A 15,684-nucleotide genomic window follows, 5' to 3' on the forward strand; every position below is an offset into this window, starting at 1 on the left:
ACCCGAAGGTTTCAAGCCAACGGGGCCAGGGACACACACAGTATACAGTGTATGGAGGAAGGCTCCAGTCCACCACAGAATCACTGAAAGGGACCACCGCACGTGCAGTCACCGAGTGCAGCAGTACCAAGAGACTTTGTTTACCTCAGAGTCTGTGTCCACTGAATGCGTCATCACACCTGAGTGAGTACCCTGGCTCCCCAGCGCCCTGCCGGCCCTATATCAATATAGGCTGTTCCTACCTATTCCCTACCCTGAGTCCCGGGGCCCCTACCTGCGGAGGGAATCACCACCAGGCTGCCCCAACACCATCAGCCCCGGCACTCCCATACAGCAGCGGCGGTATTCCTTATTACCGCACACCGCAGGTGGCGTCACAAATATTCTCCCCCGTAAAAAACCTTTTTGTTTTTCATCAAAGTGTCTGCCGAGCAGTCCGACTGCTGCTAGGGCGTCACATATATAGTGTGTGTGTGTGTGTGTGTGTGTCTATATATATATATATATATATATATATATAGATAGATAGATCTATATATGCGCATGCATTTCTCCCTTTTTTCATATGCTGACACATCTACTATTACTACTGAAAACATTATTACAGAAGAACCTTGATAAGCTGTCAGCATGAAAGAAAACCTGGCAGAGGAAGTTTAATGTTAATATACTGTATATACATGGACCTAGGACCGAGTAATCATATTGCTTCATATACAGTGAATGGAAATATAGCAGGGATAACAAAACAGAAGTAATAGTGAGTACTAGGTATTATAAAAAGTTAACTATTATGAGAAAAAGCTGAATCAAGAGGAATTAATATAAAGTTATAAAAAACACTTGTTTAAAAGCACTAAATGTTTACTGTATAGCAGGTGAAATCAGTATTGAACACGCCACAAATTTTCTAAATGTGCTATTGACATGAATTTTGTACCAAATGTCGGTAACAACCCATCCAATCCACACAGCTAAAAAGATAATTCCATAGATATCCATATATTTAGTAATGTGTAATAATGATAAATTGCACAGTATTGAACACACTTATTTAAATATATTTAAAACTTTGTACGAAAGCCTCTGTTGGTAATGACCGCTTCAAGAATCCTTCTGTATGGAGAACTAGCCACATGCATTTCTCAGGTGTTATTTTGGTCCATTCTTCCACACAAACATTGTTCAAATCCTGAAGGTTTCATGGGCTCCTTCTATGAACTCTGAACTTTAGTTCCTTCATAAATATTCTGTTGGATTCAGGTCAGGTGATTTATTTTTCTTTTTTCTAAAAACAATTGAGTGTTTCCTTTGCTGTGTGCTTGGGGTCATTGTGTTGCTTAAATGTCCACCCTCGTTTCATCTTCATCATCCTGGTAGATGGCAGCAGATGTTTATCAAGAATGTCTCGGTATATTTGTCCATTCATCCTTCCTTCAATGCAATGAGGCTTCTCAATGCTGTATGCTGAAAAACAGCCCCACACCATGGTGTTCTCACCTCCAAACGTCACTCTTGGTATGGTGTTTTTGGGGTGATATGTCGTGCATTTTGGCCTCCAAATATTGTGCGTATTACAGCATTCAAACAGTTCAATTTTTGTCTAATTTGACCAGATTTATATTCTCCTAGTATTTCAGGATTGTCTAAATGATTTTGAGCAAATTTTAAACTCGTGTAAACATGAATTTCATTCAGCTGTGGAGTCTTTCTTAGTGAGCGTGCATACAGGCCATGAAGATAGAAAACAATAAGTAATGCTCTTTCAAACAAATGTACCTGCTGATACCAGGTCTTTTGGTAGTTCTGCATAGGTGATTTTTGGCTTTTGGATAACTCTTCTGATAACTCTTTTCACTCTTCTGTCTGAAATCTTGTTGGAAGCACTTGGTCGTGGCCGGTTTGTGGTGAAATGATGTTCGGAATATGGTCCCAACAGTGCTCAACTGGAACATGAGTAGTTTAGAAATTCGTCTGTAACCAATGCCATCAGTATTGTTTGCAACAGTAAGTTTAAGTAGGTCTTGACAGTTCACTGGTTTTATTCATCATGAGATGTTTCTTGTGTGGCACCTTAGTAATAAGTAACCTTTTTATAGGCCATCAATTGAACCAGCTGATATTCCTTTTCACAAAGTGGCTGGATTGTTTTTTAATTACAGCTAGATTTCATCTGATGTCATGACTTTCCGTGTTTTTTTGCATGTCTTTCTTCATGTGTTCAATGTAATTTCTCGTTATTGCCCATCAAATTACTGGACATCTATGGTTTGATTTCTTTGTGTGGATTGGATGGGTTGTTACACACATCTGGTGAGAAATTCATGTCAAAAGCATGTTTAGCAAAATATTTACTTAGAAAATTGGTGACGTGTTCAATACTTATTTCACCCGCTCTATATGTAACGTCTGTGTCTGACAACATCTCGTTATGGCCTGTGGTTTTAGAAATTCTTTGAGCTCTTGCTGTCTGACATGCAAGCAGAATGCAGATTTAAAACCCCTCAGTTATGACGACAAATCACAACAACATCGTCAGTGATCAATTTAGATATGTGCTTATGCCCCTGCAAGTTATTTTTAATTGTTGTGTAGAGAGGGGAATCCTAATAATATTATATCAGAGAAAATCTCTACACAAAAGACGATAAATTATTGTTCTTTGGCTTTTTACCAACTTTTTACACGCTTATCATTTTGTTGTTGAATCTATTCCGTGATCTGTATTTCTGTTGAAATTTTAAATCCTGGTGGGTTGTCTGTCCTGTGTAATTAGTCTATTAAAGAGCTACTCCAATGGTACAAATTTCCAGCAGTTTCGGTAAGGCCGCTTTCACATTGCATTTTTATCTACGTTCACTGGTCCCATCGAGGCATCCATCCGAACACCCCTCCCCCCCACAAAACATGTTTCAGACGCATGCGCTGACAGGGCCATTGACAATAGTGGAGCAGACTGAGTCAGCGTGTGCTCTGTCTTGCATAATTTTCGGTCATATACGTGTTCTGCAGGTGGACACCCGATTGTAGTCTACTACTAGTATTACTACTACTATGGTGCAAGACAGCACACATGCTGACTCCGTTTGCTCCATTATAGTCAATGGCCCCATTGGCGTATGCGCCGAAGCTAGTTTTGCAGGGGGCGAGACGGAGGACCAGTGAACGTAGGTAAAAACGCAATGTGAAAGGGCCTTACTCTCTACATATGGATGGTCATCTCTCATCACTTTTTTTCTAAAAGGTATCACCAGTCAACTTTCATTTCAAAATAGAGGAAAATAGTAGGCTAGTCATATAAATATGCAGAAAATGCAATATTCTTCAAGGTCATACAAGTGTCTCTATACATATGGAATACAGGTAGGACTATATGGTCATATGGTCCGTTCCGTCCCTTCACACTCAAAGGTCCTAAATTAAAATATTTGGCATGATGTGTCCAGTTGAACTTGGAAAGGATTACTTTATTTTTTCTTCTGTATCTTTCTGGTATACCTAGGCCTTCCAATGCCACCATAAGTAGTAATATAGGTGTGAGGACCTCTGTGACTACTCCACTGAACCATAGAAGAACCTACAAATTTGACTCTCCTTGCATGTGTAATCTGTTATATTGCCCTGTGTTAAATCTGGCCACTGCACTTATTTACTGTAGTAATATGGTTGTTCTTTAACCCACAAATTCTGCCAACTGTAGACGAGAAAGAGAAGAGCGAGCACTTCGGGAGGCTGAGGAAAGACTCCAGAGAGAGGCCGAGGCCCAGCAACTGGAGGAGCAGAGGAGACTAGCAGAGGAGGAGAGACGTCAACAGGAAGAGGAAGAACAAAGGAAGACTGCAGAAGAAAAGGCCAGAGTTGAGCGAGAGGAGACGGAGAGACTTCAGAAACAAGTGAGAGATAAAAAAAACTACAATAATGTATAAAATGAGGTTGAACAATACTCTTGTGCTACATAGTTAAATGCAGATAACCATTTTGCTGAATCCTTTAGGGACAGAGAAGTTATTGACACGGATATCCTGTTCCCTGGTCATATGACATCCATAACAGATCACACAATACACATGCACTGTTGATGCTCGCAAACAAACCTAAAAGAAGCTGCTTTTCATCAAGAATGGGCCTTTGCTGCCCCCTATTGTTGTCTGTGTGCAAACCATAGCCACTTGTCATACCATGATCTACCATTCTCCTTGACAATGAGATTGCCAAAAAAATAAACATTCATTTTATTTTTAGTTATAGAATAGAAAATATTTGGTTCTTAAAATAATTTTGTTAATCTGTATTTATACTTCATCATAATTCTTGAATATGCAGAGGCAGTTTTTAATTTCTTTCCATTGAACATGGTCTGATCATACCAAATCTCCTGAGCAGGGGAGGACGTAAAAAGGATACAAGCCTTACAACACTGGATCATAGCTGATTCTTTCTTTATCGTTCCTTTGGGAGACCCAGACCATGGGTGTTTAGCTTCTGCCTCCGGAGGACACACAAAGTACTACACTTAAAAGTGTAGCTCCTCCCTCTGAGCTTATACACCCCCTGGTAGCCAGTCCTAGCCAGTTTATCGCTTTGTGTCAGTAGTCATACATCCACACATGCATTCTCATCTGATTTGTTTGACTTTTGGAAAGAGTTTGAAGTAAAGCGGGTCCATGTCTGGACTCCCGGCATGTCCCTTCTCACCCCACTGTGTCGGCGGTGTTGTTAAGGTTGATTTACAAGGCTGCAGCCTTACATGCCGCGCTCTTTCACCATCCCTTCTGGGCTCTGGCTGAAGTGGGAGCCAGCACGGTCTCCATGCCTGGCAGGAGTCCGGTCTCCATCCACAGCCCCTTGAGGATTCTGTTGGACCGGAGCACTCATCCCCAGGGACATGGCCCTGCGTCTCAGCAGCTAAGTACCTGAGACGTTTATGTTGGGGGTCCCGGTTCTTTATTGTAAGGGGAGAGTATGCTGTATGTGATTGTTTTAACTTTTCCGGCGGGTTCTCTAGCTTTTGCCTGAGAACCGCGCCGATGGTGCCTGCTTGTCGGCCTCGCCGCTTAAATTTAGGCCCCGGCTTCGCCGGAGGCCTTGTTTCATTTTCCTGCCCTCGCATGTCACTCATGCAGAGGGACAGGTTCGGCTCCTCCCGGCGGCCGTTCTACACAGGGGAGGGACACTCCCCACTGCTGGGGCGTCCCTTCTTCCCTGCAGGTCTCTATAGCCCTCCAGTTCCCGCTCTTTTATAGGAACGCCCCCTAGTCCCGCCCCCTCTCTTCGCTCCGGTTTCTCAGGCAGAGTTCACTCTGCTCTGGGACATCCTGCATTCTGCATCTCTGCTGAGGTGCTGCGACTGGGGAACGGGCTTCGGGATCTGGAGGGCACACAACACCGCGCTCAGCGGTCTGGTAAGCCACAGCCGGTCTCCGGTTGTGGACCTCTGTATATTCTCCCTGGGGTTCATTCTCTGCAAAGCCCCCACTCCAGCAGCTGCATGTACTGCATGTAAGCTCCTGCTGCCTGAGCCGAGCATTTATCCACACTGTGATGGTTGCTCTAACTTGGCGGTGCCACAGCCTGGAGTCTCACCCCCAGTGGTCTCTCAGGCTGCTGCTGCACCTGTGACTGAACCCCCGGCCTGGGTAGAGTCCTTTTCTAGGTCCATATCCCAGTCATTTGCTGAGTCCATGGGACTTTTGACCAGGACTTTGATGAATATGCATCAGCCCCCCTCACAGGGTGCCTCTAATACTCTTGACAGAGGATTCCTATCCTCTGACCTCCGTCCATCGGAGCTCACGGAGGATTCATCATCTGATCCCAGACCCCGTCCTTCTAAGAGAAGGCGCAGGGTTTCCTCCCCCTCCCCGTCCCACGGCTCTGTCTCAAGAGCTGACTCTCAAGATGAGGAGGATGCCCTCACTGGGGGCTCGGAGGCTATGTATCCCTTCGATTTCTCTGAGGGTGACTCAGATCTTAGTAATTTGATTGCTTCTATTAATTCTGTGCTGGATCTCAATCCGCCAGTGTCAGAGGAGCAACTCTCTTTGGCAGAAAAACATCAGTTTACCTCGCCTAAGAGAGTAAAGAGTGTGTTCTTTAACCACTCCAGTTTTCAGACCGCTGTGACCAAACCCAGGACCTGCCCTGACAAACGCTTTCCAAAGCGTGGTTCTGATGACCGGTTTCCATTTCCACCTGAGGTGGTCAAGAAGTGGTCTCACTCCCCAAAGGTAGACCCTCCGGTGTCAAGGCTCTCAGCCCGGACCGTTGTGTCGGTGGCTGACTGCACCTCACTTAAGGATTCCACTGACCGTCAGATTGACCTTCTGGCCAAATCTGTGTATGAAGCTGCGGGGGCCGCGTTTTCCCCGACTTTTGCAGCAGTGTGGGCTCTCAAAGCCATCTCTGCTTCTCTAGAGGAGATGCATTCCCTCACCAAGGAATCTATGCCTGAGATGGTTACCTTAACTTCTCAGGCTTCAGCTTTTTCATCTTATGCCATGTCTGCCATGCTAGAGGCTGCTCACCGCACTGCGGTGGCTTCAGCTAATTCTCTTGTTATCCGCAGGATTTTGTGGCTTCGAGAGTGGAAGGCAGATGCTTCTTCCAAGAAGTTTCTTGCTGGGTTCCCTTTTGCTGGTTCACGGCTGTTTGGTAAACAGCTGGATGAAATCATTAAAGAAGCTACTGGCGGGAAGAGTACTTCCATGCCACAAATCAAGACCAGGAAACCCGCCCAGGGTAGGAATCAATCAAGGTTTCGTTCCTTTCGTTCCTCCAACTGGTCATCCTCTAAGCCTTCCGCCTCGTCCGCTAACTCAGCCAAGGATCAGAAATCCAACTGGCGCCCAAAAGCGCGTCCGCAGAAGACCGCAGGAGGTTCTGCCACTAAGGCAGCCTCCTCAAGACTCTCGGCCCGCTCCAGCCACGTCCTTAGTCGGTGGCAGGCTCTCCCACTTTGGCGACGCTTGGTTAAAGCAAGTCTCCGATCAGTGGGTGAGAGACATCATATCTCACGGCTACAGGATAGAATTCTCTTCCAGCCCGCCAAACAGATTTTTTTCTCTCAACTCCCCCCTGCTCCAAGGCCGCCGCCTTCTCACAGGCCGTGGCGTCCTTGCAGGCAAACTGAGTGATTGTCCCAGTTCCCGCTCAGGAACGGTTCAGAGGTTTTTAGTCAAATCTCTTCCTAGTTCCAAAAAAGGACGGTACCTTCCGGCCCATCCTGGATCTCAAGCTTCTCAACAAGCATGTCCGGGTGCGGCATTTTCGCATGGAGTCTCTGCGATCAGTCATTGCCTCTATGACCCAAGGGGATTTCCTGGCGTCCATCGACATCAGAGATGCCTATCTACATGTGCCAATCGCAGTGTCACATCAGCGTTGGTTACGTTTTGCGATAGGAGAGGATCATTTCCAATTCGTGGCTCTCCCCTTCGGGTTAGCCACGGCCCCTCGGATATTCACCAAGGTCATGGCGGCAGTGATTGCGGTCCTGCACCTCCAGGGGTTAGCAGTGCTTCCTTATCTGGACGACCTTCTGGTCAAGGGTCCATCCAGCGCAGACTGTCAGCGGAGTGTTTCGCTCACTCTCGCCACCCTAGCCCAATTCGGGTGGATTGTCAATCTTCCCAAATCCACTCTGACTCCGACCCAGAGTCTCACGTACCTAGGGATGCAGTTCGAGACTTTGCCGGCACTTGTGAAGTTGCCCTTAATCAAACAGCAGTCTCTCCGGCTAGCGGTGCGCTCTCTCCTGAGGCCCCGCCGTTATTCCCTCAGGCGCCTGATGCAGGTGCTGGGTCAAATGGTGGCCTCCATGGAGGCGGTTCCCTTTGCCCAGTTCCATCTGCGTCCTCTGCAGCTGGACATTCTCCGCTGTTGGAACAAGCGGCCTTCCTCCTTACAGAGGTTAGTGGCTCTGTCGCCACGGACCAGGAGCTCTCTTCAGTGGTGGCTTCGACCCCTCTCCCTGTCCCAAGGGCGCTCCTTCCTGACTCCGTCCTGGGTGATTCTCACCACGGATGCCAGCCTATCCGGCTGGGGAGCGGTACATCTCCACCACAGAGCACAGGGCACTTGGACTCCGTCCGAGTCAGCCCTTTCAATCAATGTGCTGGAAACCAGAGCTGTGCTTCTAGCTCTCCTAGCCTTTCACCACCTGTTGGCGGGCAGGCACATTCGAGTCCAGTCAGACAACGCGACAGCGGTTGCCTACATCAATCACCAAGGCGGGACACGCAGCCGCCTGGCAATGTTGGAGGTCCAACGCATTCTTCAATGGGTGGAGGACTCAAAGTCCACCATATCCGCAGTCCACATCCCTGGCGTAGAAAACTGGGAGGCAGATTATCTCAGCCGTCAATCTGTGGACGGTGGCGAGTGGTCCCTGTACCCGGCAGTGTTTCAGTCAATCTGCCGCAAGTGGGGCACTCCGGACGTGGACCTAATGGCATCCCGTCACAACAACAAGGTTCCGGTTTACGTGGCTCGCTCCCACGATCCCCAGGCCTTTGCCACGGACGCTCTGGTTCAAGACTGGTCCCAGTTTCATCTGTCCTACGTGTTTCCCCCTCTAGCTCTCTTGCCCAGAGTCCTGCGCAAGATCAGAATGGAGGGCCGTCGAGTCATCCTCATTGCACCGGACTGGCCCAGGCGAGCTTGGTATCCGGACCTGCTCCAACTGTCCGTGGAGATGCCGTGGCATCTTCCGGACCGTCCAGACCTGCTCTCGCAAGGTCCGTTTTTCCGCCCGAATTCTGCGGCACTCAAATTGATGGCGTGGCTCTTGAGTCCTGGATTTTGACGGCTTCTGGTATTCCTCCTGAAGTCATCTCCACTATGACTCGGGCCCGTAAGTCTTCCTCCGTCAAGATCTATCACCGGACTTGGAAAATGTTCCTGTCCTGGTGTCGCTCTTCCGGCCATTCCCCTTGGCCATTCTTGTTGCCGACCCTTCTGTCTTTTTTTACAGTCCGGTCTGCAGCTAGGACTGTCCCTCAACTCTCTCAAGGGACAAGTCTCAGCTCTATCAGTGCTGTTCCAGCGGCGTCTCGCCCGGCTGGCTCAGGTCCGCACCTTCATGCAAGGTGCGTCTCACATCATTCCGCCTTATCGGCGGCCCTTGAATCCCTGGGACCTTAACTTGGTCCTCACGGTATTGCAGAAACCCCCTTTCGAGCCCCTTAGGGAGGTTTCTTTGTATCGTCTTTCTCAAAAAGTGGCCTTTCTAGTTGCCATAACTTCTCTCAGGAGAGTCTCTGATTTGGCTGTGCTCTCCTCGGAGTCACCTTTTTTGTTTTTTCACCAAGACAAGGTAGTTCTCCGTCCGACCCCGGACTTTCTTCCTAAGGTGGTCTCTCCCTTCCACCTTAACCAGGATATTTCCTTGCCTTCCTTCTGTCCGGCCCCTGTTCATCGCTTTGAGAAAGCGCTGCATACTCTGGATCTGGTGCGTGCTCTCCGGATTTATGTGTCTCGCACCGCGGCGCAAGGGTCTCTCTGCTTCTAAGCCGACCTTGGCCCGTTGGATTAGATCGACCATTTCGGACGCCTACCAGAGTACTTAAATGCCTATCCCGCCGGGGATTAAAGCACACTCGACCAGAGCTGTCGGTGCCTCTTGGGCTTTTAGGCACCAGGCTACGGCTCAACAAGTCTGTCAGGCTGCCACTTGGACTAGCCTGCATACCTTTTCGAAGCACTACCAAGTGCATGCTCATGCTTCGGCAGATGCGAGCTTGGGCAGACGCATCCTTCAGGCGGCTGTCGCCCACTTGTGAAGTTAGGCTCCGCCTACTTCTTATTTTTTTCTGTTTATTCCCACCCAGGGACAGCTTTGGAACGTCCCATGGTCTGGGTCTCCCAAAGGAACGATAAAGAAAAAGAGAATTTTGTTACTTACCGTAAATTCTTTTTCTTATAGTTCCGTATTGGGAGACCCAGCTCCCTCCCTGTTGCCTGTTGGCAATTTTCTTGTTCCGTGTGTTATCACCGGCTGTTGTCGTGGACAGAGTCTACGGTTGTTCCGGTTCTTACTCGGTTCTACTTGTGGGTGGCTATTTTCCTTAAGCTTTTGCACTAAACTGGCTAGGACTGGCTACCAGGGGGTGTATAAGCTCAGAGGGAGGAGCTACACTTTTAAGTGTAGTACTTTGTGTGTCCTCCGGAGGCAGAAGCTAAACACCCATGGTCTGGGTCTCCCAATACGGAACTATAAGAAAAAGAATTTACGGTAAGTAACAAAATTCTCTTTTTTTGTGAGGTAAAACATTTCCCTGTCTGTTTTTAAAAATATGTTTTGCCTCAAAGAATTATTTGCAATCCTGTGCTGTAATCTTTGTATACTTTTTTTTTTTTTTTACTTCCTCGCCTGCCCAGGAGATGTGGTATGATCAGACCATGCCCCTGTACGGTCAGACACGGCCATTACATAGTACATAGCAGGGACACGTATATAAGATTATCTCCGCCCAGGAACGTATTTTTATTTAGACCCAGACAACTGTGGAAATCCTTATTACAAGATCTATTGATTTAAAATGAACTTTGTTCATGGGGAAAGTCCTTAATCTGTGTGTATAGCGTAGTGTAGTTTCAGTGGGTTAATCTACTCCCTACAACTGCCTCCGATATACAGCATCATTCCACTCCTCCTGTTATTGATGTCAGCCCCTCTGCAGGTTGTCCCGGTCACACTGCTCTGTGTAACCCAGAAGTGGCTTTTACAGTGTAAGTCTACGGAACATCAGAACAAGGCTGTATAGGCTTTCATTGTAAACGAGACTTCTGGCTCTGGCATAGCGTGATCTAGAGACTCTGAAGAGAAGTGATGTTGCTGAGAAAAGGAACGGTGCGGGATCCAGGATAGAGCGACAGTAGGTGAGTATAGTAACACACTCATGTTATACTACATACACATAGAGACAGGTTTAGGGGGAGAAAAAAAGTTCATGGGAGTGCTTCTTTACAGAGTAACTGTTTTTATTTAAATTTTTCTTTAAAAAATACGTATGACATATCAAGATAAGTACCATATGTTTTGATTATAAGACGCACTTTTCCTCTCAAAAATTTGGGAAGAAAATGAGGGGTGCATCTTATTATCTGAATGTCGCTTACAGGGAGGTGGTGAAGGAGGATAGCAGGAGGCAGGGGCAATGCTGCAGGCTGCTGTGCTGCAAGCGGTGAGACAGGGGCCATCCTGAACATGTCGGCGGTGCTGGCTTCAAATAATTGTACCCTGTGTCAGCACATACACAGATGGAGCTCTCGTCTCTGGCTCATTGATCTACCGGCAGCGAACTTAAGGAAAATGGCACCTAAATATGGCACGCGCATGCGCCGACTCAGAGTGCCATTTCTTTGAAGCCACTACTGCCGACAGTTTCCTGATGTTGCCTACGTCACAGCACCCACAGCGAGCATCTGGCACACCTGCCGCACCGCCTGCAGCATCGCCCTGCACTGCTGCTGCCCTCTGGTAAGATACCACCAGATTGTAAGACTGACCCTGCTTTTTTTTTTTTTTAATTTTGTTTTGTTTTATTTTTTTTACCTTTTTTTTTTAATTTTTTTTATTCCTCTAAATTTGGGGTGAGTCTTATAATCCGGTGCATCTAATAAACCAAAAATACTGTAGCTTTTTAACACACAACAGAAATGTATTTCTCCACGAGGACTGAACACTCCTTCATAGTATTCTCTAGTCCTAAATTAAAGTGAATACAGATTGTTACATTACTGAGAGAGAATCTTCTAAGTAGTAACTGCCATCTCCTATGTAGCTGGGAGGTTGTAGGAAGAGGTCTCCTGTCCTCCTCCATCCACATAGAATCTTAGGAGTAGTAACTATCAACCTTTTTCCATGATCCTTATGTTTGATCTCCTGTGCAGACTGTTTTACAGAATTTATTTAACTATTTTTTTTCTTACCTTTTGAAACATTTTCTAGAAAGAAGAAGCAGAAGCCAAAGCTCGTGAAGAAGCAGAAAAACAGAGACTGGAAAGAGAACAACACTTTCAGAGGGAAGAGCAAGAGCGTCTGGAGAGGAAGAAGGTACCACCCAATGCTTTTTGGTTTACACAATTTTAGAGAAATGGACAGAACCAGAGCCATAACCGATAATCCTGTGCGTGTCAAACATCTGCACCTATGCAGCCATTAAAGGCAAATTATATATCCTAAAAGTACCACAAAACATTAATATATAAAGGGTGTGTGTGTTCGCTAAAGGAATCTGCACCGTCTCACTAGCAATCATGAAATTTTTCACAGCCACTTAATTTGACTCAGGGAACGTCATAGACTATGTTTTGAGGGAAAATTTTAACCCTGCATTTTACAGATATTTGCCCAAAAAATGGCTTACTTACTGTTTGGCTATGTGAGGTAATATATTGGCTGTTTTGACAGCAGAATGTGAATAAGATGTCAGAAATCTTAGGCTATGTGCCCACGGGGAAAGTGTCCTGCGGTTATATCCGCAGGACATGCCGCAGGAGCTCCCAGAAAACTGCAGCACAACTTTGTCTGTTTCAATGCTGCGGTTTATTTGCGGAATGTCCTGCGGATATGGTGCGGGCATTCTGCATTGAGGATACAGTACCATGGCTTCGGCACTGCATTCTCAATGCAGAACAAGTGCTGAGTGATTGGGGAGTTCATACTTACCTCCATCACATAGCACTTCACTTTCTGGCCGCCGTGTCTGGAAGTGTCTGCACTGTGCAGGAGAAGGTGGGCGGGCCTGAACGAGCTCTGGCTGTCACATGACCGGAGCTCATGCAGGCCCCGCCCAACTCCTCCTTCCTGCTCCTGGCTCCACCGCGCTCCTGTGCACCAAGGGAAAGTGACTCTGGTGTCTGCTATCAAGGCAGGTAAGTATGGGACCAAGGCAGATTTCCGCAGGTAAATCCGCAGGAATAATTGACATGCAGTTATGTGCGGCTGCGGGACATCCGCACCATGATCCGCAGCCGCACATACCGCAGCGTGGAGACCGTGGACACAGATACTCCACATGTAACATGGGGAGTGTCTGTACTTGCTGAAACCTGCAAATTTATCTGGAAAATCCAGATAAATCCGCAGGTTTTCCGCTGCAAAATCCGCAGGAGCAAGCTCCCGTGGGCACATAGCCTTATTCTTTCTGCTTTTCTTCACGCAGCAGATTTCTCTGAGATCTTTTCATATATCTGTGACCGTCCTGTTTATAAAAGAAAATGGTTGTCTTAATATTCACTTCTAAAGGCACCTTCAATGTGGGTGCTGAAAAATTTATACAAAGAGGGTTTGTAAGGAGAAGGTAACATGACTATAAACGTGGCTTTAATCTGATGCATATTTTTAAGGCAATTAATCACTTGACTTGGGCTGAACTTTTCTTGAAGGTTGGATCATGAGAATAGCAAGAAATACATCCTGGAGGGTCTTAAAGCCCATTTACACACAACGATATCGCTAACGAGATATCGTCGGGGTCACGGTGTTGGTGACGCACATCCGGCCTCGTTAGCGATGTCGTTGTTTGTGACACCTTTTTGCGATCAGTAACGATCACAAAAAGGTGTCAAATGTGAGCCCCAATGGGGACAGTGTTATCAATGTATGTAAAGTGCTGTGGAATTAACAGCGCTATATAAATGAATAAATATATTATTATTAAATCGTTCATTTTTAAAAAAAAATTCCTCTTTTGGAACGCAGGTTGTTTGTCGTTCCTGCGGCAGCACACATTGCTATGTGTGACACTGCAGGAACGAGGAACAACATCGTACCTGCGGCCGCTGGAAATAAGGAAGGAGGTGGGCGGGATGTTCTATTGGGCGGCCGCTTAGTGACGCCGCACGAACCTCCCCCTTAAAGGAAAGATTGTTTGGCGGCCACAGCGACGTCGGTGAACAGGTAATTGCGTGTGATGCTGCGATAGCGTTATTGTTCACTACGGCAGCGATCACCCCGTGACGTACCACTGACGTGGGCGTGTGCTATCGCTCGCGACATCGCTAGCGATGTCGCAGTGTGTAAAGCCCGCTTTAGAAATGAGACTGCCATTTTATCACCTATGTCTGGTTTTACAACTTCTTGGGCTGGAGAGATGTACATTCATATGTCCAAACTGAAGGCCTCGTTCCCAATAGAAAAGGGAATTAAACCCTTTATGAAAAGCTAATTTTTAGCTTTTGTACATTAGTTTTCTGCCTCCCTTTGTTTCAGTGGGCCATAACTTGTTTCCATAGCTTGTTTTGGAGGGACAAGTTGTAGTTTTGAGTGACGCTATTTATCTAATATATAAAGGTGTGTGTGTGTGTGTTTGTGTGTGTTTGTGTGTGTTTGTGTGTGTTTGTGTGTGTTTGTGTGTGTTTGTGTGTGTTTGTGTGTGTGTGTGTGTGTGTGTGTGTGCGCTAAAGGAATCCTCACTGTCGCATTTACAATTTTACAATTACGAAATTTTGCACAGACACCCCATGTGACTCAGGGAACGTCATAGACTATGTTTTGATTGGAAAATTTAACCCCGCGCTTTAGTTACTGTCCAAAAAAACCTGCCTCCATTAAAGTCAATAGAGCTGCAAGCTACAGATTATTAAAAGCAGCTGTGATTGGTTGCTATAGGAACAAAATAAATTGTTAGTATAAGAAGCTTCTGTGTGAGGTAAAAAGATGTCAGTGGGGAGACTGACAGAGAGAGACAGAAAGAGACAGTCAGACATAGGCACAGACCGAGTAAGAGGCAGGAGGGGAAAGAGACAGGCAGAAGGGGAAAGAGACAGGCAGAAGGGGAAAGAGACAGGCAGAAGGGGAAAGAGACAGGCAGAAGGGGAAAGAGACAGGCAGAGAGACAGGGAAAGGGAGAGAGACAGACAGTTACTATCCCAGGCAGCGCCAGCGTACTACAGCTAGTATTACCATAAAATGTACTAAAAAATAAAAAAAACAATTCTAAGTGGGATGAAATGGTGGGGGAAAAAATGTAGTTCTGCCATTTTTTTATTGAATTTTGTTTAATGTTCTCTTCACTGCATATTTAAAATTACCTGGCACCATGATTATTCCCCAGGTCAGTACCATTACTGCAACATAAACCAGGGGTAGCTGAGACCCTGGAGATCACAATTTGGGCCGTTTTTTTTCCGGTCACGTGATCACCGGTTCACACCATGTAACCATGATGACGTGATCGTAAATGGCAGCGTCAGTAAAAAATTTATTCATCTCCCACCTGGCATGATTAAACATGTCAGATGGGAGATAAATCTCCTCCACCAGCCCCCTCCAGTCCCCCGGTGTCACCAAAGTGCCCCCTGATCTCCAACCCCGTCCGCGCTGGCCGCATCCATCCTCCTCCTCTGACTTCTATCGCATGTGCCATGACAGATACGACAGAAAACTCCTCCCTAGGTCCAGCTAGGTCACCCCCTATAACACCCCCCCAGTGTACCCCTGTGTCCCTAATACCTTGTGCAGCGTTGATCCGCCGTGATCCCTCCTCCTCCTTCTCAATAGATGCTGGCCACATGTGCAGAGCGGCTGTCAGCCGGCTTCCTGCTTTCAGTGATGCTGAGCTCCTTACAGGTCACTCGGTGAGAGTGGGTGTAGTATCACTGCACCCACACTCCTCATGTGGAGGGTCTGTATGTCCAGAAAATGGGGGATACATTCCTTGAGTGTGTCCCCCATATTTT

General features: G+C 46.7%; 1 protein-coding gene across 6 annotated transcripts in view; it reads left to right on the forward strand.

Moving 5' to 3' along the window:
* MAP7D1 (MAP7 domain containing 1) overlaps window positions 1-15,684 on the forward strand; it is a 138,706-nt gene that overhangs the window by 108,769 nt on the left and 14,253 nt on the right. For all 6 annotated transcript variants that reach the window (XM_075336035.1, XM_075336036.1, XM_075336034.1 and 3 more), the window contains 2 exons: window positions 3,701-3,893; window positions 11,951-12,055. In XM_075336035.1, coding sequence (XP_075192150.1) covers window positions 3,701-3,893; window positions 11,951-12,055 — 298 coding nt within the window. The remainder of the gene's footprint in view (window positions 1-3,700; window positions 3,894-11,950; window positions 12,056-15,684) is intronic.

This window comes from Anomaloglossus baeobatrachus, chromosome 2 (assembly GCF_048569485.1).
Source record: "Anomaloglossus baeobatrachus isolate aAnoBae1 chromosome 2, aAnoBae1.hap1, whole genome shotgun sequence".
In the NCBI taxonomy this organism is placed as follows: domain Eukaryota; kingdom Metazoa; phylum Chordata; class Amphibia; order Anura; family Aromobatidae; genus Anomaloglossus; species Anomaloglossus baeobatrachus.